General features: G+C 38.2%; 2 protein-coding genes and 1 long non-coding RNA gene across 3 annotated transcripts; 1 reads left to right on the top strand and 2 right to left on the bottom strand.

The window, feature by feature from the left end:
- Positions 1-56: 56 nt before the first annotated feature.
- On the bottom strand, positions 57-10815 carry SLC23A3 (solute carrier family 23 member 3). The gene is made up of 12 exons (XM_026708010.2): positions 10609-10815; positions 10029-10192; positions 7952-8046; positions 7251-7324; positions 6492-6673; positions 5702-5825; positions 5203-5350; positions 4872-5125; positions 3799-3904; positions 2284-2451; positions 1433-1528; positions 57-769 (listed from the first exon to the last, which is right to left on the bottom strand). The coding sequence occupies exons 1-12, from the start codon at positions 10705-10707 to the stop codon at positions 366-368; spliced, it is 1914 nt and encodes a 637-aa protein (XP_026563795.2). The 5' UTR covers positions 10708-10815; the 3' UTR covers positions 57-365.
- A 3082-nt stretch (positions 10816-13897) lies between these two features.
- On the bottom strand, positions 13898-25553 carry CNPPD1 (cyclin Pas1/PHO80 domain containing 1). Its single transcript, XM_026708012.2, has 8 exons — positions 25320-25553; positions 21758-21860; positions 20161-20242; positions 19056-19176; positions 18079-18207; positions 17129-17190; positions 16414-16531; positions 13898-15497 (listed from the first exon to the last, which is right to left on the bottom strand). The coding sequence occupies exons 1-8, from the start codon at positions 25386-25388 to the stop codon at positions 14913-14915; spliced, it is 1269 nt and encodes a 422-aa protein (XP_026563797.1). The 5' UTR covers positions 25389-25553; the 3' UTR covers positions 13898-14912.
- Positions 23071-25450, top strand: LOC148128031 (uncharacterized). The gene is made up of 2 exons (XR_015740829.1): positions 23071-24891; positions 24934-25450. It is a non-coding gene; the product is annotated as an uncharacterized LOC148128031 (long non-coding RNA).
- Positions 25554-25707: the final 154 nt, after the last annotated feature.

Below are 25707 nucleotides of genomic sequence, written 5' to 3'. Positions count from 1 at the left end.
GGACCAATCAGAACGCGAGTCTTCGAGAATGTTAATACAGAACAAGATTCATTATCCAGTATAAGCACTTTAATATAATTGGGCTCAGAATTCTGGTCTAGGTTTGCACACTGTCCACTTTAGTGTGGAGTAACTCTATTCACTCAAGCAGAAAAATAAAATATCTTAATGGAAGTTGGGAAATTGGAAATAACCGAACAAATAGCTCAGGGAAAGAAATGCTGAAGGAAGAATTTTAAAATACATGTTTAAGATTGTCACATTATTTTTGTCCCCAAGGTAGTTTGCAAAGAAAATGTTTGAAATTTCAAAGTAATTTATATAGTCTGTAGAATATTTTTATAGGAAAAAGGATTATTTTTAAATCAACAGAGAGGAATTATCTCATGAACCACTGATCTACCATGCTTATGATTCTCCAAATTCCCTTGCATAATTTTAAATTCTTTTTCTGTTTCCAGCTCTATTTCTGACTCTAGTTTCACGGTTTCCCTTTTCACCAGTAGATCTGTGGTTTCTTCATCTAAATGGTGCAGTTCTTCAGATAACGGATAATGATTCATAGTTTCCTGTTCGCTTTTCTCAAGGGAACAGAGAAGACAGAAAGGAAACCCTTTACACCATGCTGGCGGCAAATGCCTTTGTAGGTTTAAAGGTAGTTTACATCCTTGTGCAGAATCCTCATCTTTTCTGTGTTGAAGCGAGTTGCTTCCAGTTTCTAAATTTCTTGTTGACAAAGGGTTGAGTAGTCCACGCTCTTGCAGAGTACCTTGAAAAAATGATCACATCAATTCAAAATATCCATAAATACAAGTTGTAATTATGATGACATTTTATCTTTGAGTATTATGGCTCCACATCTTTTTCATTGTTTGTACAATAATATAAATTACATCTTTTGACCCTCAAAGCAGTTTGCAATGTTAAAACTGAATTAGCCAGAAAGTGCTGTTGTAAGCAAATAAAAGAAGTCCATAAACAGCTAAAAATCAAATGTATCTAAATTTGGTAAAAAAGTTGTTTTGACTTGCTGCCTTTGATAACAATACCTTGCTAACATTTCAGGAGAGAATTTTTTAAAAGGGTGACTCAACTGAGAACAGTATATCTTATAGTCTAGGCAAGTACGCTTCTGTTCAAAGAATGCAACAGTTATGTCCCATCTCTAAAACACTTTGAGAAAACAACCTTCAGAATAACAATCAAAATACCAATAAGCTTAAAATTAACAGTTATTAATCAATAAATCAATAAATATACAAAGAATTTTCAGCAATGTGACTAATCCAAAAGTCTTACCAGAATAGCCATAAATATAAATATTTTACATGCAGCAATTATTGTCCTCTGACATTAAATAACATTAAATTATGAGTAACTTTAGAAAACCTGTCTCAATAACTATTCAGAATAAGTAAATCTGTCTCCTCACCTGAGACTGTGTTTTCTAAGAAGAAGGATAGGAATCCAGTTATAAAAGAAGGAACCATCAACAAAGAAAGCAGAAAGAGGTCTAATGGGATATAGCCTGTAGAAAGAGCATCATTATTAATTTAACAATGTCATGTCCTGATGTTTTATATGTAACATTTCCCGCGTTGATCGAATTTAATCCAAAAGCAAAGAATTAAAAAGAGAAGTGGCAAAAAAAAAAGATATTTGCTGAAATAGAGCTTGCCTAGCAATTACATTTGAAAGGGGATTCCTAAAGAATAATCCTACAGCCAGGAAGATCTAAATCTCCACAGAATGAGTGATAACACAAATAAAGCCCAATCTGCACATCTTCACACTTAGGAAGCTTCATATGGGAAAGATAACATCTTGAACAATTTAGCTAAACTCATTTAATTTCAATATAGCTTAGTTCAGCAGCCTGAATCAAGGAACACTTAATTGTTTGATGGTTCTAAGTTTTCTCATTATTATAACTTAATGAAGAATTACTTGCAGTTAAAAGACTCAGTTCACACATGTACTTTCTTGGGAAAGTAACATGTTTCAGTGACTTTTAAGAGTGATTTTATTTCTTTTTTAATTCTAGTTTACTTGTAGAATGTATTAACACAGGCAGAGTTTAAATGTGCTGATTTAAGATATTTTGATTATAACTCTTATTATAGGCCAGGATTAGAAATAGACTTGTTGGTTGGGAATGAAACAAGTCATTAAAATAAAACATCTGGTTTTAAAAAAATCATGCCTTTTTAATTTGTCTTGCTATACTTCTTAAAGCTTTGAGCATGTAGAAATCCTTACCCCACTCCACCCCACAGCCAGTACCTGTAGTAAGGGATCCAGGTGCTCCAAACAGCCACTTTGGAACCAGAAGTCCCATGAACATGGTGAAACCCACAATGAAGATATTCCTGCCCGAATCAATATTTGTGTATTGGAAGTAGGAGACACCGGTGCCCACAGCTACACTGTATGTTACGCAAAGCACTCCTCCTGAAGACAGCATCAGCGATCAAAGATCCCCCATGAATGAAAAAAGCAGAACAGAATTCATTTGATGTTAGGACAGAGTAGTAAAATAAAGAGTAATTTTAGATGGCCATTTCCTGATGCTACCAATCATTATGGTAAGAAAAAAAAAAGATGGAAAAATTCTAATGGCTGTTGCAAATAGTGTTACAAATAGAAATCTGTTATAATACCTCTGTTCCCATAATATCCCATAAATAAGACAGAATGCAAACTAAAAAATACTTCTTTTTAGGTGTCAACAGAAAGGGAAGGGGGAAAGCAGTGCATTCCTTAAGGGATCACTTTGGTAACCAAAGTTTCTGGTGGGCAAAATTATTACTGGAGAGCATAATTGATGCTTCTTGGCTATGGATGTGTCTCATTGACTATGGATTTGTCCAGGGGGTGGGGTGGAAGGCGGAGGTCATGGGTGAAATGAATGATGTGTCAGAGTCGACTGCAACCTGGAAACCTGACATGTCAACGCCTAATAAATCAATCTTTTTCACTCTGAGAGATGCAGCTAGAGACATATGATTTGAATGGGGGTGCATGTCGGAGTCCTAACACAGAGTGAGTTTTAAAAATTATCAGGAAGTATGCACAATCAGGGAGTGCACCCTGACATTTTCTGGGAATTGAGCACTGCTAAAAATGACCATGGAGAGTTCCTGTCTCCAGAAATAAAGTTCCAGAATTACCTGTTGTTGTTTTTTAATTTTGATTTAGGTACAATAATCAAGCAGAACAGGTACTCCCAACTGATAGTTAAGACTGCAGAAACCACAATGGCAACCAGCCTGCCTTCTATAGAAGATTTGTATTTTGTGAAGGTCAGAAGGAGGGCTTAGAAGATATCTGTAGATTCCTCACACCCTGGACATAAACTGTTTCAACTCCTCCCCTCAGGATGGTGGTACAGGGCATTGCAGGCCCTAATAATTATTCACTGGGGCAGGTTTTTCCCCCCTTGTGCCATCAATCTGCTGAACACCTAATTCTCCCAGTGCTGTCTAATGTCTATGTATATTTACCCACGTAATATGGCTGTAGCATTATTACTGATCTTTCTTATTATCTTTCTCACTCCCCTCTCTTATTGGTATTATTATTGTGATTACAATTACTCTCTTGCTTTGCATATACACTGAGAGCTTCTGCATCTGAGACAAATGTCTTGTGTGTCAAATCACACTTGGCCAAATAAAGTATTCAAGACAGTTCAAAAAAGAGGCAGGACCATTTTACCTCACTGATGTGAATAACCAGGTAATGGTCCACGATACCCCCAATCTATGCCCAGGGAGATATACAGAAAGAATTTATTACCATGAATTCCAAGAGGGATGGTGGTAAGAAATCCCATGAGACGAGGAGAGAGGCCCAACACTACGCATGCCAATGCCCCAATCCACACTGAGCGAAATGAGGTAGCCTGAAATAGAAAACAGAATGAAAGCTCATCTCCTACTAAGTTGGCCTCATGGACATTATCTTACAGATCTCTCTACATGCCAGTAAACTAAAAATTGAAGCTCAGAGTAAAAGGACTCCATCAAATGAAGCAAACAGGGGAAAAAAACTTCAGTTACGTGATAATCGCATTAGTTTGGAAACAGATTTTTGAGCACGTGTCACACTGTGTGGGAATCTTCACTTTGTACTACTCTGGCATTTCCCATTCCCCGCAATGTCTGGATGGGCTCAGATGTTCTTCCTCCTGCAGCTCAAATTGTGGAAATCTCATGGTTACCATGACTATTATTAACTATTACTGTATTATTATTAACTCAAACAAAATCATGCTCTTCCTTGTTATTGTTAAATTTAAGTTAACAATAACTTGTTAAGTTAAAAACTGGAGAGAAATTCCATATTAAATTGACTTGAATTCCCAAAGGAAAAATGGATTATAACCGTAGCATCATAATAATTTAATGACATAAAATTAGTAAAGTATGTTCAGCTCAATGAACATGGCAAGCCCAAAGTGAAAGAAATCAAAAAGAATAAATCGTTATATGCCTATTCTTACGGGAAAAAATGTAAAAAGATAGTCATTATCTACCTGAATGCCTATGTTCACATAAGATATTTAGCCATGGATGGTTATGAAATATATTTCACCTGGGTGGGTTCACACAACATTTACCAAAGAACTGTGGCCTATAAAATGCAAATCTATGGAATCCTAAAACATTCTAAGTCACAAAAGGTGAACTGTATTCAGGCTTAGGTTCTTCTATGAGCCTAGACACTATATCTTCATATGCAAATGGAGAATATTGTAGGCTGTTTCTGAAACTGGGCTGATGTCCCCATTCTTTAAGGGTAGGTACCTACTGATTCCCATATGAGATCTCTGCACTGAGCAATCCCATGGCCCCAACCCATACTGTTACCTGAGTCAGGCTGCTGGCACAGGTGTTGGACATACTGGAGGCAGTTCCAGACATGCATCCCAGCACAGCTGATAGGAGACTACCAAGGCCCTCAGCACAGAGTCCTCTGTTACATGAATGCCGCAGTGGGGGTGGATTCTTTAGGGCTTTGCTGCACATCAGGTAGCAGCCTATGGAGTTCACACTTGCAGTAACCCCCATGGCAGCACCAATACCAATTGCATGGGTGCTAAGCACTGGCCAGCCCTGCTCACCTGGAATAGAGAAAGGAATTGGAATCTGAAGATTAGCACAAGGGAAAAGCAGAGTCTGGCTTGTCCAATTCACTAACCTGGGTAAGGTATTTTGAACCATGGGGACTGCAGAGTGCTGTTGCTGAAGTTAAGATGTTGTGTGGAAGGATGCAAACTGTCCCAAGGGATTGCAACTGGTCTAAGAATTCCACAGATAACCCAGATGCTAGAGAAAGGCAGCAGAACCTGCAGGAAATATAAAGTGAGCGTGAGACGACTCTTTCTCAACATAGAGGCTGAGTCTTCAATTCCCCCCACCCCCATTTGTTAAGTAGGCATGATCCACCCATCTTTAACACAGCATCCTCCGATGTGACCTAATGGGAATCACTCTGAAGGTTTAAGTAGTCCCAATCTTGCTATCTCTTAAATGGACCTTGAAAACATAGCTGTTTCCCCAAATCCTGGATTCAGAGAGGAGAGTGAAATGCATTACTATATTGGGATGTTGATCTCCAGGATATCACCTCCTTTCATTTGTTTTATTGCACTGATGTTTGATTCTTGACTTTTAACTCATAACTCATGAATTGATACCGAAAACATGTGCAGGGCTGGATCATCAAATGTCAGAGAAAGTCCCTTTGTTTGGCTCCACTGACAGTGAGGCAGTCGGCAAGAGGCCAGGTGCTGGGATATCAAAATACACAGCAACACAATCCTGAAAAAGATGATAGAATAGATGAGAGTGTGTAATATACTGCCAAAGGAAGAGGGAACTTGGTCTTACACAGATCTGCCTATACAGGAGCTTTACTCTCTTTAGTTGCAGTGAAAGACACAAACAGAAGCATCCTTACACACAACCTTTTCCCCTTTGCACAAAGAGGATATCTGGGCATTAAGGTATATATATTTAAAATACCTATTCTGGTATTAGAGGCGGTACATTTAGAGAAATGCCAAGCACACAAAAATAGTTAAGAATGTGGAATTTTGCACATCTTGCATTTAAAAGTATATGTGAGGGTAATGCATATATTTAAATTGTGCTTATATTACTAAAAGGGAAACTCAAATTCTAAAAGAATTCTAAAAGAATTCTAAAATTCTAAAGTCAGCCACTACCTCACAAAAAGTTTTGTGGAATTCAAAATTTCATAGCTGAATGTTTAAAAATGAGAAACATATTGTGTTTTAAGAACATCTGAATTTCAATTTCAACATTAAGAAGCCCTCTTAGAGCTTTCTGCTGAGAGAACCAATCAGCTGGAATACTCATGCCACTTCTAGAGAACATCTGGTTGCCAGATAATGGTTGAAAAAGGTATCTGATATTTGGCTGGTTTTCTGAAAAGAGTTAGGGAAAGAGTGTTGAAGAACCTACAGCACTGCGATTATCCAGTTCTCAGAACAGAGTAGAGCAGCAGGCTTGTAAGCTGAAAGTCCAATAACAGAAAGGCTTGGGGCCAGGACCATGGGGCCACAATGATGGACAATCCATCCACAGACTCCAGACACTCCCAACAGTATCTGTACTAGACCAGAGACTAGTACTGCACCTGAAATCTGGGGGAAAAGAGAGGAAATATTATTAAAGCTATAAGATTTATTACTGCAGAAAAGCCAGAGCAATATAATAATACAGCACCACTTACCAATTTCATCAGTCCCAATGTGTGGATTTCAGCTCTCAAAATTCTCAGTAATGGTCATACTATCTGGTAATTTCTGGGAGCATGCTCACATTGGGGAAGCAGAATTGGAATGCTGATTTAGGACCGAGGGAGGCCTGAATTCAAATCTCCACTAACTCTAAAGCTCACTGAGTGGTTTTTGGCCAGTTACATTTATCCTAATCTGAAAGAGAGTTGTGAGGATGGGGTGAGGGGGGGATAACAATGCCTTCTCATGATTGCTGCTCCATCTTTCTACTTCCATGCAGACAAAATAGATTAACTTGGGGGGGGCGGGGAGGGGGAACACATTCAGACAACCTACCAATTTGGCAAGAGAAAAGTCTAGCCATTTCTTCACCTTTCAACCATTACATGATAACTATTTCCTTTCTTGCTGTCAAGAAGCTACAGCTTTGGCATTATAACCAAATTGTTCTCTTGCTCTCTGACAGTCCAAACCTACCAACCTCATGGAATAATTGCATCGGGTTTCTTGTGTTCTCACAGCCTAGCCCAGCACATATTTCAGAAGCCTCAGTACCTAGATGAAAAAGGAGGATATGTAAATTTGTACTGGGTTCTCAGAATAAAAATAATATTAGGGAAAGGGGGAAACCCCAGAATTCAATATCTTGCGAAAGAAATCTATAGAATTGACTGGAGAAAAGATTCTAAATGAAAGAATGGAAATCTAAGGGCACATAGAACAAAATCTGAACCGAAACAATAACTGAAAATATTAACTACAGTCCTCTGATTAAAACTTTTTCATCATTTAGGAAGGAAGGAAAGAAAAAAATAGAGATGGTGTATCAAAAGGTAAGGATAAAAGGCAGCTGTTACCTTCCATATTTTACCTGTACAGGGAGCACAGTTCAAAACAGAAGACTGCTTTAGATGGCCTTTCTACTGATTGGACAAGGCAAGGTGTGCATTTTGTCTTGATATAATATGAGATGCTTACATTAGTTTTCTAAGGGATGGATTTACGATGAGATCAGATACCTGTCATCACCACCTGGTTTCCACTGACAAAAATGACAAGTTTTGCTAAATCCAAAGAAAGTGGCATAGGGAATCCTGCCAGGTTTGCTATTGTCATTACAATGCCTTGTGCCTAGTGATATGTTTTTTGGAGCAGTAGTAGGTGCTGTAGATTATAACTCACTGTTTTCTTTTGATAGATGAACAGGAGCCATCTGCTGAGTCAGTACCATGGCTGGGATAAGGAATTCAAATGACGGAGCCTGCACCAGAGGCAATCTGCAGGGATGACAAAGGCAATAAACATGTGGAAAGACTGGTGGCAACTTAAACGGAGGAGTTATTATCCATCTCCAAAGTTAGTTTTCCAGATACACAAAATATCCTTTCTATATTCTTCCTAAACTTCTAGGAACATAAGATTATATAAGGTACAACAACTTTTGGGGGGGGATTTATATATATATATGTTGTGGCTCCGGGCTTGGATTCAGCTCCTGTGATTGATATGAGTTCAAGTGAAGAGGTTATGTCAGAACAATATGAACCAGCCTGGCTTACTGATTGGACTGATAACCAGGATGAGGAGATGGACGTGACAAAGGACGACAGACCTGATGTATTAGAATTGTCAGGACCTTTGACCTCCTCTGGTTCCTTATCTGATCAACAGCCGGGAATGGCTGACAGGGAAGTTTTGAGAGAGTCTTCTAGTGGAGATGAGAACTTGGAAAATTTGTGGTTAAATGTAAAAAATAGAAGACGGTTGAAAAGGCAAAATCAGCTGGAGCAAATGAGAAGGGCAAGTCAATAAATTAGCACGTTGCCTTAATGAGTATAAAAGGACACAGCTGGGCTGGTACATTTCGCCAGGAACAAAATAACTATTTGAGTGAAGACGTTACAGCAAAGAGCTTTGAGGCTGAAGATTTATTGCCAGGACTGGTTTGCCAGACAGAGTAAAGATTTATGCTGTGGTTTCTGCCAGCCGTTATCTTGTAAGACTTCTTTCCGTTTGATTTAATTGTGAAACGGCTGCTTTCTGTTTTGTTCATTTGAATTTCGAAGGGGAGTCATAACATATATATATGCTGCCTTTCTCTAGCATCTGGGTTATCTGTGGAATTCTTAGACCAGTTGCAATCCCTTGGGACAGTTTGCATCCTTCCACACAACATATATATATATATATATCTTTATTTTTATTTCTTGCACTTTTAGCTTCCTCTTTGATGTCTTTCTTTTCCTCCCTTTCTTTTTATCAGTTTGTCTTAGCTTTTATCTTCCTTTTTAAAACTGTTAATGATTATCCAGAAAATCAAGAAGGATATGCCTTTGTTCTGTTGAATAATAGTCTCCCAGGACCACCTTCTGGGCACAGTCTGACAGAAAGGACTAGAACCACTGTAAATAATGGCTCCAAGCCCCAATTCCACCAGAGGTTCTAAAAAGATGCTATAGTTGATGGTACCCAAAGCTTCCAAGAGGTCCAGATGAAGGCCATTCTTTCTCCTATCCCATATCTAATGAAGGTCATTAATCAAGACTGCAAAACAGGATATTTTATTGAAAATGTTATTTATTGGCTGAAAGCTTGACTGAAATTGAACCAGAAAATCCATTATCTTTCAAATGTATCTTGAGCTGCATATCAACCTGGAGCTGCTTTTTGACCAATCTTTTCCTGAAATTGAACATTTGAAGCAGACCTACAATTATCTCCCAGGCTGAGGGAAGTTTTCTTCAGTAAAAGTTTTACTGGTGCTTTTTTATGTAGTACAAAATACATCCATATCGGATATGTTGATCATCTCCTTTGATCATGGGGCCAATGGTCTCCTAGCTGTTGGACAAAGAGTAAACATACTGGTTGTTCCTTAGTTGTTCTGACATCCTGTCCCAGTCTTGGAAGGCTGCAAAATGTAAAAATCCAGAACAGCAGCACAAAGGATCATAACCTGAAAGGCGTAGAATGCAGGAACCAGCCTACCCTCCTTTCTCCTCAGCCTCCCATGACATAATTCCATGCCAATAGCTCTGCCACTGTGGATTGCCTATTTTATTTTATCTGTTTGTCAAACCTATGGGCAGCTCTTCCTCTTAGACAGTATTAAACACCCCCCTCCTCCAACTATATTTCAACAGCAACCTTTTGGAGCTGGGTAGTGACTAGCCCCAAATCACCTTGGGAGAATCCTTGGCAGAAGGTATCCTTGGCAGATTATGGGAATATGGGGAAAAAGGGATTAAAACCATCTTACCTGGTACCCATACTACACTGAATGGCCGTAGAGATGCCACAGGCAAAGAGATTGTGTGCTAGAAGTCCATCCCAAGATGGAGTCTCCTTCAGTTGCTCCTTGGGCAGTTTGGCAATTAAGAGAAAATGAAACACGCAGAGGAAAGACACCTGGACCAGGAGATGCTAGAGAGAAGGAACAATGGGCTAGAGTAGAGCACTCTCTCACACACACACCTTTACAAAGCTAGTGTCTTTGTTCATAAGACAACACAGTAGTGTATCTAGAAGACTTGTCTATCAATTTCCAGAATTGCTGGCCGACATCTTCAATCAGACCTATAATTTCTACCCTACCCCTAGAGTAACACATCAAGGTGTAGCTCATCAGTTAATAATAATAATCAGCCAATAATTAAAACACTCCATGGATTTTGCCTTACTAACGTGACACACATGCATATCAGGATTAATGCTGGACAACCAACATGCTGAAATCACTTTCCAATTCATTAGAAACAATTTCTCACCTGCCACTACCTATCACAGGAGAGTCTCGATTCTTCTCCACTGAATTATTACCTCCTAGTAACTATACTCACCTGCAAAGCCAATAAGCAACTTATAGGCCAGGGAGGCCATTTGGGCTCTATTTGAGCAAGGGACAGGATGCTTTGGGAGGCTCTGTTGGCTTTGCTCATGCTGCTGACTTCTTCCTTTCCCTTAATGTTGCACTCCTGTCTGGAAAATGGCCTAGCAACAGGAGAGATTCTTTCCAGCTCCTCCCTTTCTTTTGGTTGTTCGTTTTATTGGCTATTTGGGCTGAACTTCCACCTTTGGCCCTTCCAGGCCACAATTCTTCAGTCCATTAGCTATTAACTTGGCTTGCCAAGTAACAGGCCTCCTGCATTGGGGGGGTAAGACATGAATGAGCTGGGATGAAAGAAGCAAAAGGAGAGAAGCATTTTTAGATATTGCTCACTGTTCTAAAATAGGAACCATGGTAACATATGCTGTTCATAAGTTAATGTGTTGTTCATTGTTGATTCATTGTTTATGTTGAACTAAGGCCTAATGGAAGTGGAGGGAAAACAAGAATTATCTGGGTGAAAAATAGCTGCATTTACCTAACTGGCATTTCTGTGGACATTACCAACTTTCCTGGAATGTTAATACAGTAGGATTAAAGAAATGAGCAAGACCTGAGGGTCTGATCTTCAGACCAAATCAGAAACTCTATTTAATCACAGCAGCCTTCAAATTTATATTTCCTCCTTCAGCCCTGTAGTCCCCTTTCCATGTTATTTAATATAAGTCTTGCTGTGATAGCTGCATAGCTGGTGACTGTATCATATTTACAACTTTGCAGACTAAGGCTGCATTTTTTATTTATTTTCAATATTCATATAAAACCCAGGATCTAGAGGGTGTCTGTTTGTTTTACCAAAAGTCAAATATATTTTATGTACACTTTGCAGATTACTACTTGGGCTGCACTTTTTATTTATTTTCAATATGCATATATAACCAAGGATCTAGAGGGTTTCTGTTTGTTTTACCAAAAGTCAAACATATTTTTAAAGACCGACATACCATAAAACAAAGAAAAACCCAGCACTAGAGAAAATGTTGGATTTGGCAATAATATAGTTGTTATCCTCCATGCCTTAATTACTGTACATTTCACTTTGATTACTGCAAGATATTCTGTTTGGGATTATTTTTTATATAGGTATAAAAGTTGCAAACTGTAGAAAATAGGGCATCTACTGTATACTGCTAACTGATGCACAGGATCTTATGATGTCCATATCAAAAGATCCACACAATTTACCTATTCTTTCCCAAGTATAAATTAAATGAATTTATTAACTTTTTGAAGTCTTAGGTGGTTGAGGGTCTTGGTATCTGAGAAATCACCTCTCTTTACAAATCTGTCCAAGTATTAAAATCTGCAGATCCATCTCCAGAAAATTCCTCTCCTACCTGGTATTTCAATGGTCCATTGAACTAACACCTGCAAGGGTTTTCTTATGCATTGCTTTCAAACATTCCTTAAAAAATTATACTCTCCTTCCCCCTTCCCACCAAGCAAGGTCTATAGCCATTGTCAGACTTTTATTGTTAATAATTTTAACTTATATTATTTATTTTGTATTTGGCATTTTGGTTCTTGTTATCTATGAATATGCAATAGGAAGGTTAATTCCTATAAACTCATTGACAGATAAAAAGAACTAAGCAGTGTTCTAAATTGTGTTTTTTACAGTAAAGAACCCGGATAGTAAACACTCTATTGCATTGTATTGCCCAATACATACATGGGTATCTGTAGCCAAATAGTGAATTAGAAAATGCAGCTTGTGTCAAATGTTGGGATGCAAACATATGACAGTAGCATTTGCATCATCATGCACATGTAATTTTGACACCATTGCTGTTCGCTGTGAACTTTTGAATAACATGTGAGAATGCACTCTGCCTAACCAATCAAAGTTCAGCCTGTTAGAGCTAGATCTATTCCTCCAGCTAAAGACATTTTAATTTAGTGGCAGATAAATTTAATTTAGTGGCCATTTTCTCAGCAGGCCTGGGAACACAAATGGAGACAGAGCCGATCAAGCGGCCAACTTCATTGTTGTTTCTGCCAGGGGCAGATGGAGTGGTTTTTTAATCAGTTTTTATTATATGGTACTGGTACTCAGCACCTATGTGTAATTATATAAATTTGTTTAATAAATAATAAACATCAATATCTAACTAGAAATATGACTTTGTTGTATTAGTACCTTTCCATTTTCACTAGCTTTTCTGAGTGCAATTGATACTGGTCATCTGTTGAAGCCTATTTTATTTGAAAAATCATCTACCCTCTATATTCCTGTATCGTGGCATTTTCTAGTTGCTTCAGTCAAATGAGGTGTGGTGGATAGCTACTTAACAAGATGCCTTTTCAGTGCTGGTATGTCCTTCTCAAACAAACTTGCACAATTGCTCCTTTCAAGTTGATTCAAAAATCCTACCTTAGGACTTTGTTCTTTTCTTGCATTCTAGCTATGACTCTACACAGCCATTATATTCTATATCACAAAGAAAGCCCAGTCTCCAGAGAAATGTTCTGATACTTCCTCAAAATGCATTAGTGCAATATAATTTTTAAATCTAGTTCAAAGAATAATAAATGGTTGTCCATCAGACATAAACAACTCAGTCATGGCTTTATAGAAGATTTATTTGTGTGTGTGTGCGCGTGTTTTTTTTTCCAGTCAGTTTTGACCCTTGGCAGCTGTTTGGAGAAGTCCCTTCAGTTTTCTTGCCAAATTTTAGAAATGGTTTGCCATTGCCTCTTCCCTAGAGCTAAGAAAGAAAAAAAAGTGGCCCAAGGTCTCTTAGGACTATATATGCATGTTAAGAACTTACAGAAGCATTTTCTGCACAAGACTACGTATGTCCAGAATATTAGGGAGTTAAGTGAATCACACTATACCTTTGACCAGCTCTGAGGCACAGATCCATAAGACTCCTTTACTTCTGAATATTTTAGTATAGATATGTCTGTACACAAAAGAGAACAGGGTGAGAATATCAGCTACACTATTCTGTTACTTTTAGTGGACTGGACATGGGGAGTACTTTAAAATAGAATGTAAGATACTCAAGAACATAATGTTCAGGAGTAATGTCTCTGAGTCACACATACCATAGAGCAGTGTTTTTCTCAACCGTGACAACTTCAATTCCAAGAATTCTGGGAGTTGAAGTCCACCCATCTTAAAGTTGCCAAGGTTGAGAAACACTGTCTTAAGCTCCCAGAAAGAAGAGAAAGCAACTAATAGTACTGGATGAAGGTTTGGTATCATGAAACAAACAAACAAACAAAAAACCCAAAGAGACAGGAACACACAAATACCTTTATTAGAAGAGATCCCATCTACAAATTACAGTGGAAAACTACAGCAGAAAAGTGTTGGAAGTAATTGGGGTAGGACAGCCTATCTTATTCAGGAATCCTCCAGAAAGTTTGAATTATCACTCCCCCCAGCCATTGGCCATGCTAACTGGGGATCACAGAAAGTAGTAATCCAACATATTTGGAGGCAATCTGCTTACAAAAAGCAGGTATAAGAAAAAGCTGCCACCCTTCTACCCGTTTCTGTCACAAAAAGCAAAGGAGGCAGTCAAGCACTCATAAATAAGACCAGGGATTCCAAACAATCCTTAATCTTCCATACTGTAATTAACAGTACTGAGCCTTCCCTCAGCAAGTGGCATCCCACCCTACCTTCATCCTCATGTAACAGCACGAGATAATCCCAGGCAAGACCTGCATGGCTTTTTTAGGAAAACAACCGCTAAGACACAGGCAGAGAATGCGAGTAATGACTTTACATACTTAATTATGTAACGATCACTGCTAAACCTAAATTGTGTAGAGTTGCTGCTATTCGCCACCATGGTAGCGAGATCCCATTGAACTCACAGAGAAGTTTACTTGGCAAATTGCTCGACAAGTACAATTAAGCTGGGAGGATCCATGGTGGCTGATACAAGCAATCCTGATATTAGTGTCCTCACCCAATACAGCAAGAAAGGCTTATATGAAATGGAAGAAGGGTTTATTAGACTTTGCGCTCCCTGTCTCAGTCTCAACACTTCAGATGAGATGCATTTTTCCAATAAATTCCTTAAAGCTTTTTAAGCATCACTGTCAATTTGGGGGAAGAGAAAGATATTGAAGTAAAATTTTAAAAGGTGAGTGAGTTAATATCTGCGGCAATACAGTGTATCAAGCGGTTCATTTCCATCTCGGGCCTTTCCTGCCTTGTGTCCCATGACTCTGATGTACCAAAGCATTTATCAAGGTGTTCACCCCCTACGTCTAAGCTATGTCCTTTTTTTCCCAACCTTAACTAGGAAACATAAAAGTTTTGAACCTGCCAAGCTCTAAGGAAGCCTGCCAAGGACACTGTTGCAATGCTAGAGGTTCTGGCCAGTCTTTGCAATTAGGAGACGAACGAAGAGGTCTGTCCCAGCATGAGTTGCTAGAGCAACAGGGAAGTCCAAAGCGAGTTGACTGTTGAGCAAAACAGGTGCAAGCTGTGTGGTTGGCTGTCATGCAGGAAGTGGGCTGATGGCAGTGTGGGCAAAGTGAAGAGCTGATGCGGGCCGTTGAATAAGATAATGCCTTTACGACTTTGCCCCAGAGATACAGCGCTGTAACTGAAATCCCACTGATTCCTCTTTGCTGCTTTTCACCTTGAAAGGTTTGATTCTCCACTCTGGGCCATGAAGGACAATATGGTGGCTCTTGCTTGCAATCCATATTCTGGGCTGAAGAGGAAAGAGGCAGACACGAAACCAGAGCATCTCTGGTGCTGGTAACAGCAGTAGGACCAGAACTTTTCACATGGACAATGTGATGCACCACTGCGGCTGAAGCAAATACAGCAGCAACACCTGTCAGATACACCACACCAAGAATGCATGCTAGCTGTGGAAGGGGAAAAAAAAGAAACCGGATTATGCACTGTTTTTAGTCTTAGAATTGACGCAATCCACTGGATCAGAATATATTGTCCACCAAGAACTCCAGTTATATATCCCACTCCCTTTCAAATGCAGAAGACTAGGAATTTGTAAACCGATAAAGGAAAAAACTTCCATTATCTAGCAAGGTCAAGTGAGACAAATGCTGCTAGATATATTAGTTTCTGAGTAGTTATTGCAGAGTTCACACATATCATTCTAAACCATAATGCGGTATGACTTTGAGGGTACAAGGATAGTCATTGTGTCTTATTTAATAAAACTTGGTTGAACAAATCTTCATGGTTTGCCCACTCTACTGTGGATTTTGTTGATTTATAAGTGTTTAACTTTTCTTTATCTGTCTGCATTGTCACCACTCTAAGGGCTTCTAAATTGAAAAATGGTGTAGAAAATCAGTAAAATCACAGATGAAATAATACAGAGGGTTATAAAATTCTATCTAGCAGAAATCCAGACTGGAATACCCGGCTTCTTTGGACCAGTCAGCACATGTGACATTTGAAAGTATATAATAGCTATTCAAAGAAAATACAAGGAAGTTTGTCCTTGCAGGGACACAGAAATTTAGCATGTTATTTGGTGAGGTTGCTGTCTCTCTGACATTCCCATCCCCACCTCCACAATTAATATCAATTCACAGTTTCTCTTTGTTTTTTTCCCCTTGGGCAAGTTGGGCAGCTAACAAAACTAGCATCCTATCATTTTTACCGCAAGTAAACATATGAGGGACCTCAGAATTAGGATCTCTCTCTCATTTACATACCGCACCCTAAATAGCCTATTGACTTGTCCCTATTTTTACCTATCTCATTTACAACCCCTTGTACTCTTTGCCCTTTAGGCAATTTGGTTCCTACCTTGGCTACCTGCTGGTAGAATTGACCCAAAGCCTGCTGCCATAAAGTTTGCTCCAGTAGAACGCACAGATCAGTGTAGGTGAACCAGCCACGTCTAACACCTTCCTTCTCAGCCACACTGTAGGAACAAAAAAATTGCAGAGCCTTTACTCAAGAACATCCCCATTTCTGGTGTCATCAGACCTATACAAACAAACCACTTCCTTGTTATATTATAGTGACAGACATATCCATGCTGCTATATTTGTCACTACTACTGTAGCACTGATACAGTTTAACAACAGAGCTAATCAATTTAAGGTGTCAGAGAACACTCCTCACTTCACACACACACACAGAGACACTCTCTCTCTCTCCAGTGGAACATGAAGAATAAAAGGAGTCTTTTTTGGAGAGGATTTTCAAAGCTGACTAAGTCACGTGGATAGTACTTCTAGTTTTAGAACAAAACATATTCTTTTTGCAAAATTCAGCAAAAATGTACAGTGTACATTCTTATACACTGTATTGTCACATGTGGGAAAACAGAAGACTGGCTGAACAGTGGTTCATCAAGGACTTGCAGTTTAGCTATAGATACAGCAGAACATAAAGTCACTTTCTGATCATATTCAGTCCATTTAGAATACAAAATAATTGTTTTTCCATCCCACTCAAAGAACTCCTTTTATGCCAGTTCTAGAAAAATTTTAGCATCTTCATCAAAAATACCTACCATCCTTCCAGCCAGCTGAACACTTCAAAAAACTCCTTGGGATCTGTAAAAAGACTCCAGTCCTGTAGATAAGCAAATAATGATTGAAACAATGAGCTAGAATCGTTTGCCTATCCCTCTTTTTACAAGAACAGTGCATGAAATATAAGAGGGAAGGACTGAACGATGCGCCATGCTGACTACATTTAAATGTAAAAATGTTCCCCATATTCAGTCTGGGCAGTGCCTCATAACAGCCATAGGTAAAGCTTTTATTTCTCTCTTATTTCTCTTCAATGAATTTTCAACTGCAGCTGGTGTGAGGTTCTGCTCATGGAATGTTCTTCTATTTCAAGTGGAAGAGAAATCCCTTAAGTCTTGCAGACATCTGGATAAAACAATACGTCTGCTTGACAATTACTGTTATCACTTTGGATTGTTGTTATTGTTGTTGCTGCAAGTGTTTGGGGTTCATTCATGAATCTATTGCTCTGAGTTTACTTATGCATTACAGTACTAAATGAAATCTATATTATTCTGCATTTTAACAACATAATACCCAACAAGAGCTGTGGTGGCGCAGTGGTTAGAATGCAGTACTGCAGGCTACTTCTTCTAACTGCTGGCTGCCTGCAATTTGGCAGTTTGAATCTCACCAGGTTCAAGATTGACTCAGCCTTCCATCCTTCTGAGATCGATAAAATGAGACCCCAAATTGTTGGGAGCAATATGCTGATTCTGTTAACTGCTTAGAGCGGGCTAGAAAGCACTGCAAAGCAGTATATAAAACTAAGTGCTAGTGCTATCTATTATTCAATCTTCATTATAATTGCAAACTCCTACAGCTTGGCCACTCTTAAAGTCCATATATCTTCTAATGTCCTTTTAGCTCACTGATTTCTCTGAACTTTGGCTGAAAGTAATGAAGATTTGTGCATCTCCTTCGCATAACACATCTTTAGAAGTCTTACAATGGCACGGAGGAAGTTCATCTCCAGCATGTTCATAGTCTGTACGTCCACCTTGCCTGCAGCACTCCATTCATCATTAAATACCTCTTCCTCTTCTCCTTCATCGTAAAGGTACTTGCTGGCAACCATCTGAAAGCAACAGGAAGAGGGGCTATATTAAAAACACTATCACTGTGGTTTGCTTTAGTATAAGAATGGGGTAAAGAAATGGCAGTTTCCCTTATTTCTAACATTGGAAGAAAACCCCAATCCTCAACTTCCAAATTCTAAGATATTTAGAGAAGTGGAATGGAGGGAGAGTTTTCCAATGTAGATTTTAAAGCCAGTGTGAAAAATTAAATGCCAAAGGTTAGATGAGAAAGATCAATTCACAAAGCTAAATATCAGCAGATGTATACAGTGTAGATAAACAGTGTGATCGACTTGAAGCTAAAAAGGTGAAGGGGAGCCTATGACAGGACATCTGGAATGCCTTATAAAAAGAAAAAATATGGGAATGGAACAATAATGGGTTAAACCTGGGGGTGTTTACAACTAGATACATAGCACCAATTGATTTAAAGTTTATATATCAAGAGAAATATTGTTCAGTAGATATCACAATAATGTTCAGTAATGCTTAAAAATCATCCTATAATACTTTAAAGTTCAATTTTCCATAAATACAAGTAGTTCAGGACCCAATACAAGTTTTCAGGCTTTTTAAAAACATCATATCTTTATCAACTGGGCATCATATCTTCATGGTGAGAATGTTCTGAAATGATGGAATCTGGAAGAATCAAGACTGCTTGTAGTACAGAAAAAAGATCCTGAACATTTTCTTCAAAGCATTACAGTATAAAGTACATTATAAAGTACATGTAACTCCTATTTTCTAAGATGACTAAACGTGCGGATAGTTTTATAACAAATGCATGCTCTCTCACACACAAGCATTCTGATTTGCCTGCCTCCATCCCAACCCAATTACTCACCATGGAAATCAAGAAAAGGTCGGAGGATGAGATCTGCTGTAGGTATTCAGGATTACGGTGCCGAAGTCGCTCGATGTAAACTAAGGCCAACATCATGGAACAGGGAGAAATACAAGCCTCCCTAAAAGAAGCAGCATATTGAAAATCTCATCCCATAGGATTCAAATAAGAGACCTTCCTTGAGGCCATCTTATTATTACATTATTAAACATTATACATTATACATTATTAAACATTATTAAACTTGTGATATATTCTGCAACATAGCTATTGTGTATTTACAAGCTCCACTCTTGAATGCTGACAAGGAGAAGTGGAAACCTTCCTGATTGGGTTTAAAAAAAATGAGAAATACTATCCTGATCACATTTTATTTACTGCCTTTCTATCATTGGGCACCACGGGAACAGAAGGATTCTTTATTCTGAACCAACATGCTTCCTCTTATGATTCAAAAAAGTGTCTGCAAGATGTTACAGCAAATTTAGATACATTAGTTTGCTCTTTTGGAAGTCCCAAGAACAACACGAAAAATAGCGTTCTTAGGATTTACAGCAGCATTTTTTCCATCATCTCTCTCTAAAAATCTGTTGTCAAGGCCAACTTTTTACCTTCTGATCCTACTAATTTTTTTTTCCAAGCAGAAATTTTTGGAAAGAACTCTCCTTATATTAATTATATTAATTCTTAATTATAAAGTAATTATTCACAATTATAAGTAGCTATCATACAACAGTGCCAGCTTGGTGCAGTGGTTAAGATGGTGGCATAAAAACCAGGAGAGTGTGAGTTCTAGTCTCACCATGGGCACAAAAGTTGGCTGGGTGACTTTGGGCCTCTCTTAGCCAAACTCACCTCACAGGGTTGTTTTTGTGGAGAAAACAGAAGAAGTAGTACATATGTTTGTTGCCATGAGTTACTTATCAAGCAATAAAGTTGGAATAAAAATCTAATAAAAAATAAAATGAAAAATAAACTTTTCTTTCTAGCCATTCTTTCCCCCAAATCAGAAAATATCTTCTTCCATATGTAAAAAGGTATAACAATAAACATGAATGCAGAGAAAAAATTGGTGCGAAGGTAGAGAAAGAGAATTGGGTCATACCGGGAGACATGAGAAACATATTTCTTTTGAAGTCTCCTAATTGGACTAGGAGCAGCTTTCTGAAGTAATTCAACAGCAATATCTAAACATAAAAAAATATATAGCATCAATGCAATACAAAGAGATCTTTCTTCTCAAGCTGAGGAAATTTCTTGCTCACATTTTCCTGTAACATAACAGAATCTATTGTAACATCCATTTCTGAAATTGTTTTTTCTATGTCTCTTTCTGTCTCTCACTTGATTAAAATAATTGTTCAAGATTGAAAAATCTCAAATGCTGAGAATGAATTCAAAACAACCTGTCTCCTGCTCAGAGTAGCAGTTTCTCACTTGGAGGTGGGGGGAAATGATTTGCAAAATTTCACACCAAAATATTTCAAAACAAATTCTTTTGCACCTTTCTTCATCTGATTTCCCTCAGAAGCCTCTCTGACATAAGAAAGTTACAGGGTAGATTATTGCTAAACAGGAAAGAAGGCAAAGAAGAAAAAAGAGACTCCTTCCACTATAGATTTGCATTTGTGAGATTTATTTTCTTTAATCCCAATCCTTTGTTTAAGTTGATTTACCTCTTAATGGTGTCCCTATAATTAATCAGATTTGTACTAAGAGTCTGTTGTTAGAACTTTAGTAGCTGTCTGATCTAAAAGTATTCCAATCTCAGCAAGTTCTCTTTAGCAAGATTTATTACAATAAAAGCAATAATAATATCAAACCAATATATAGCATTGAAAAAAGCTGTTTTGTTTCTGTTGAACATTTTCCAAAATTTCAGTATTGATCAGGAACTTTGGTTAGAAAACTACCTATTGGCTAAAATTTGGAATGTAAACAAAATTATAAATTTATTGTCAACTTAAACAACAGGATCTGCTTCAATAGATTCTGTCACAACAAAAATAAATACCTAATTTACTGAATATCATTTGGAAATAATTCATATAAAGTTATAGGAAAAAGCATATCTTTGGGGAATTACACATGATAATAAATGTGATTGTTATATTTTTAAATGAAATAATAGAGTAATATACTCTGTTGGGACAGACTAGACTCCCGATTGTTCTTCTTATTCTTTCATTCATTTAGTTCTTAGAAATGGTCAACTCATGATTAATTGCTAAATGCAGAAAGGAGAGAGCTATTATTCTGTTCTTCATTTTATCTCTCTTATATATACCTACTGCCCACACATCACCCTATACTTTATTTAAAAATGAAAAATTTATGGGAAAAACCACTGATCTTTTTTCTTGAACCCTTTCCCATTTAGTTTATGGCACTTTCTATCAAGTGCTCGGGCCTTCCTGTGAAATATTGTATATTCATAACATAATTCAGAGAACATATATTCTACTCCTTTCTCAGATGTTTAAGTAGCCCAGTAATGCTGACAAATGAGCAAATCAGGGTGAGAATCCCTATTTCAAAGCTAAGGTAGAATTTTGCAGAATTGATTATATAGTCAACTGGTTGTACATGTGAAGATAAGCCATGGTCCAATTCTAATAGCTTGTAATTTTCTCCAGCATATCATTTTTCCCTCTCTTAAGCGCTCCCTAAGGCCAAATACAAAATTTCCAAATGAACCTCACCTGCAACTGGACTTGAGAGATTATCAAGGGCACTGTCTTTATCCCAGCCATAATAAAGTCGTTTACGTACACGATCACTCAACTGCTGGTGCTTGGGAAGGAACTGAAAAAAAAAATCCATAACACTGTAGCACGCAAACACACCATCTTTCTCCCCATGCCAATCACAAACAAGTTAAGATTACATTTCAATACATAAACATGTCTTAATCACCTATAGGAATATTGGAAGCAACTTTCATCTTATCACTTGTTCTTAAGAAAAATCTGACTAGAACTACATTACTGAGCCAGTATGGTGTAATAGATAAGGTGTCAGGCTAGAAATCAGGAACCTATAATTTTTACACCCGCTTTAGACATGAAAGCCAGTTGGGCCAAAAACTCATTATCAGAATTAAGTCAGACTTAATTCAAGTTGCAAATTGTTCCAAAACAGGTCTTCCCTCAGAAAAGAAAGAATTAGTGGTTCATGTTAAAACATTTCAATGAGTGGCATGACCTGCAAAAGTGCCCTGTTGAGGATCTATGACTTTTTTGGGTTCATATATACCATACAGTAATAACATACAGTAATCGATAATTCAGAGGTCACAGACCACAACAGTTGGCTTCATAGGCAAAGCTACAATTATATAAATCCCACTATTGTATAGCTGGTTGGTTGATTTGTTTATGAAATTTAGCTACCACCGCACAATGGTTTACAGTAGTAAAACACAAATTCACTGTATAATAAAACCAAAATAAACAGCAGCATAATAGTAATTACTTTTACAATCTCATGAATTTTACTCAATTATAAATATCCTGGCCTTGACTTTTCTCTCAGCCTAATGTAAGAGCAAAACTGTTTGTGCACGCACACTTTCTAATTCCAATTAAATTATTTTTGAGGCTGCTCTCTTTAGCCTTGGTTCTCAACTTGGCCTCTCGTTTTGGGGGGAAGCTCTTTTTTCTCTGTTTCTCTTAGTTTGGATTTTAAAAGATCAAAAGATTTTTCCTCCAAAAAGAAAGGCTCAGGGAAAAGCATATTTTGACTTTGAGATCAAGATGCATATTCAAAATATTTGCAGTAACATGACACGCAGCTGAAGAACTGGGAGTACCTTGTGGCAGCAACAGGCTTGGTAGGGCAACCTTCACAATATCTTCACATTCAATATAACTTAGAACTTCAGTGAACACTTTCTGACATACATTTTGGCCTTTTCAATGAGAATTAAACTTATACTTTACTTCCATGTATGTACTCCACTAGACAAAATCAGACATCTGTTATTCTGTAATTATACACTCCCCCCTTTTCTTAGTTTTCTTTTCTTACTTTTCTTTTCTCTTTCAGTGCACACTCTATCATTTCTTCCTCTTTAAATTCAAGTTGCAATCCTCCATATGCTATGGTCATCACCAAATAGGTCCATATTTACCAAGAATAATGCTTTAATCATATGTCTACCCCAAGTATTTCCTGCTCATTGGTTAGTTTTGGCATATTTTGTGCACATGCCGCAAATGAGGACAAAGCTTTCATGCAAACCAGAATTTCTACTTCGCTCTTCTGTACTCTATTCTAGATTCTCTAGAGATATATAAGGTTGTAATAAATATGCTATTTATTGCATAGAGCAATTTTTTAAAATGGGAAGAATTAGAGAAGCAAGCACATATGGTTTCCAACCAGTTTTTCCATTATTTTTGAAGGTAAATACTAAGCCAGACCTTTTCTACTCTCCTAGACTTCACCGATCTTCAACAATTCTTATCAAATGAGCACAATCTAGGACCTTAGATTCCCAGTGTTTTAGGAGGTCATCCAAAGCTTTGATATGGCTTTCAGGAGTCTCCCCAAAGTTATTCAATTATAATTTTTAGTGAGCGCAGAATAATATAATAAGTATTATTAATTTTAACCATCTAAATGTACATTGAATTTAAGGGAAAGCAGTGTTTGACTTGGTAATAACTAATATGACATAAGCCCCCCCAAAAGTCTCTTCACTTCTTTTGCATGGAAGTCTGTTTCGTAGGAGAACATTAATACATGCAAACAATCCAATAAGCCCTTTCAAGTGTGGATAGTCTCAAGCAGAAGCTTTATTATTAGTCACCTATGTTAGAAGAATCTAGCCAGACTGACTGCATTCCCTTGGGAATAGTCAGATAAGGCTTCAGGGATTCTGGGGAGGTTAGGCCTTTTCCACTTCCTGCAATGCAAGGTCTCTAAGCTCAGCCCTTTCTTAACACCTGCTTTGAGTCTAGTTTGATATTCCAACCACAGGTTTGTCCTTCTCTATTTGTCAATGCCTTTTTTCCACTGGCAAAGTAATTTTAATAGTATTAAGAAAATGAAGCACAAAGCAACAAGTTTCCCTAGTGTGTTGTGCTGATACATGAAAACACAAAACATTATTAAGGTAATTTCTGCACTTTTGATTTATAGCATCTTCTAGAGTAATCCAGACCATCAAATTCTAGACCTAGAAAACTAGAACTATGCTGCCTTCGGTCTGATCTAAGTATAATATATAAAATCATACATTGCAATGTCCTACCTGTCAATGAATACTTCAGCTTCAACCATAACAATACAAGAGCACACAATAGATACAAATTCAAGGTTAACCACACCGAATTTGATTGCAGGAAATACGACTTCAGCAACAGAGTGGTCAATGTCTGGAATACTGTACCTGACTCTGTGGTTTTTTTCCCCAAACCCCAAAAACTTTAACCTTAGACTGTCTACTATTGACCTCACCCCTTTCCTAAGAGGTCTGTAGGGGGCGTGCATAAAGCGCACCAATGTGCCTGTCCTATTGTTTCTTTTATATTTTTAAAAAATTTTCTTATATGTATCCATGTATTCATAACTATGTTTTTACTTATACCTATTATCTTGTAAGCAATTGGCAAATAAAAATAAATAAATAAATAAAATTACAGTAAACAGACAGGCTTTAAAATATTGCTGCAGAAATGACTAGATCTAGTTGATCCTATGAAGATGTGGAAGGTGCCATAGTGAAGAACTGGCAACACCTCTGTCTCCACAACGGAATGTCCTTGTTTCTAAACCTCTCTTGTTATACCTTTGTCTGATCATAATTTATATTTTATTCTTTTGATCTCTTGTTTTGTCACAGGGCTTTGCAGTCTTATTTCCTCAGAAGAAGGAGGTAAATAATCAGGCTCAGAAATTATAAGGGATGTTACAACTCAAGCCTCAATGTGATTTTTAAAGAAATGGATCACTGAAACAGAAGCATTATTGTAGGAAGAAATGTAAGTGGGCTGAAAGGGAAAAAAAGCGGGGTTTTCTGGTAAGGTCTCGGGGCGATCTGAAACAATTCAGTAAAGATTTTTGTCTCGGTTCTAACAATAAAAACGGACGCATCTTTCCGCCTGAATGAAAAGCAAGGGCGCGTCACAGATCGATTATCGATCAATAAAGAAAGAAAGGCACAGGACAGACAGGAAGAGGCCGCGACCATTCAAAGCCAAAACAGCGTTGGCGGTCGGGGTGGGTTGGACGACAGTGACGACGACGACGACAGCTCACCGTGAACTCTTGGAAGCCGCTCAGGGAGAAAGCGCCCTCCTCGTCCAGAAGAAGCTTGTCCAGGTCCATCTCGATCGAGGGGCGCGAAGAGGTGCCGGACGAGGCTTTCGAGGCTACTCCCCGTTTCGAGCGGAGCGGCGATGGGTGTCTGTCACTGCCCGAATCCCCCCCGGTTTCTGGACCTCAGCTGCCCAGCGATCGAGCAGCTCCTTAGATGAGCTGCGCCTCCGAAAAGAAGGAACCCAGGCCCGGCGCGGCTTCTCGCCTTCCTCTTCCTGGGGCGGGCGAAGAGGCGGTCTTTTCTGCGGCCGCAGCCAGATGTAAAAGGCTGGGCGGTCTGGTTGGAGGATGAGTTACGGAGCGACTGACGCTATAATTCCACCTCAGG

This window comes from Pseudonaja textilis, chromosome 1 (genome assembly GCF_049901715.1).
Source record: "Pseudonaja textilis isolate UNSWEBS1 chromosome 1, rPseTex1.2, whole genome shotgun sequence".
Lineage (NCBI taxonomy): Eukaryota > Metazoa > Chordata > Lepidosauria > Squamata > Elapidae > Pseudonaja > Pseudonaja textilis.
The sequence above is the reverse complement of the archived record's forward strand: the minus strand, read 5'-3'. Positions and strand labels throughout refer to the sequence as shown.

What these genes read in the sequence shown, in the direction of transcription:
- CNPPD1 (XM_026708012.2), bottom strand. Translation starts at nt 25,388, where the DNA reads ATGGACCTGGACAAGCTTCTTCTGGACGAGGAGGGCGCTTTCTCCCTG. An exon ending in ACCTTTTCTTGATTTCCATG is followed by an intron (nt 18,208 to 19,055) that starts GTGAGTAATTGG and finishes TGTTGCTTTCAG; the next exon opens with ATGGTTGCCAGCAAGTACCT. An exon ending in TCTACCAGCAGGTAGCCAAG is followed by an intron (nt 15,498 to 16,413) that starts GTAGGAACCAAA and finishes CCCCTTCCACAG; the next exon opens with CTAGCATGCATTCTTGGTGT.
- SLC23A3 (XM_026708010.2), bottom strand. Translation starts at nt 10,707, where the DNA reads ATGAGCAAAGCCAACAGAGCCTCCCAAAGCATCCTGTCCCTTGCTCAA. An exon ending in CGATGCAATTATTCCATGAG is followed by an intron (nt 6,674 to 7,250) that starts GTTGGTAGGTTT and finishes CTTTTCCCCCAG; the next exon opens with ATTTCAGGTGCAGTACTAGT. An exon ending in CAGCCCTGCACATGTTTTCG is followed by an intron (nt 5,351 to 5,701) that starts GTATCAATTCAT and finishes TATTTCCTGCAG; the next exon opens with GTTCTGCTGCCTTTCTCTAG.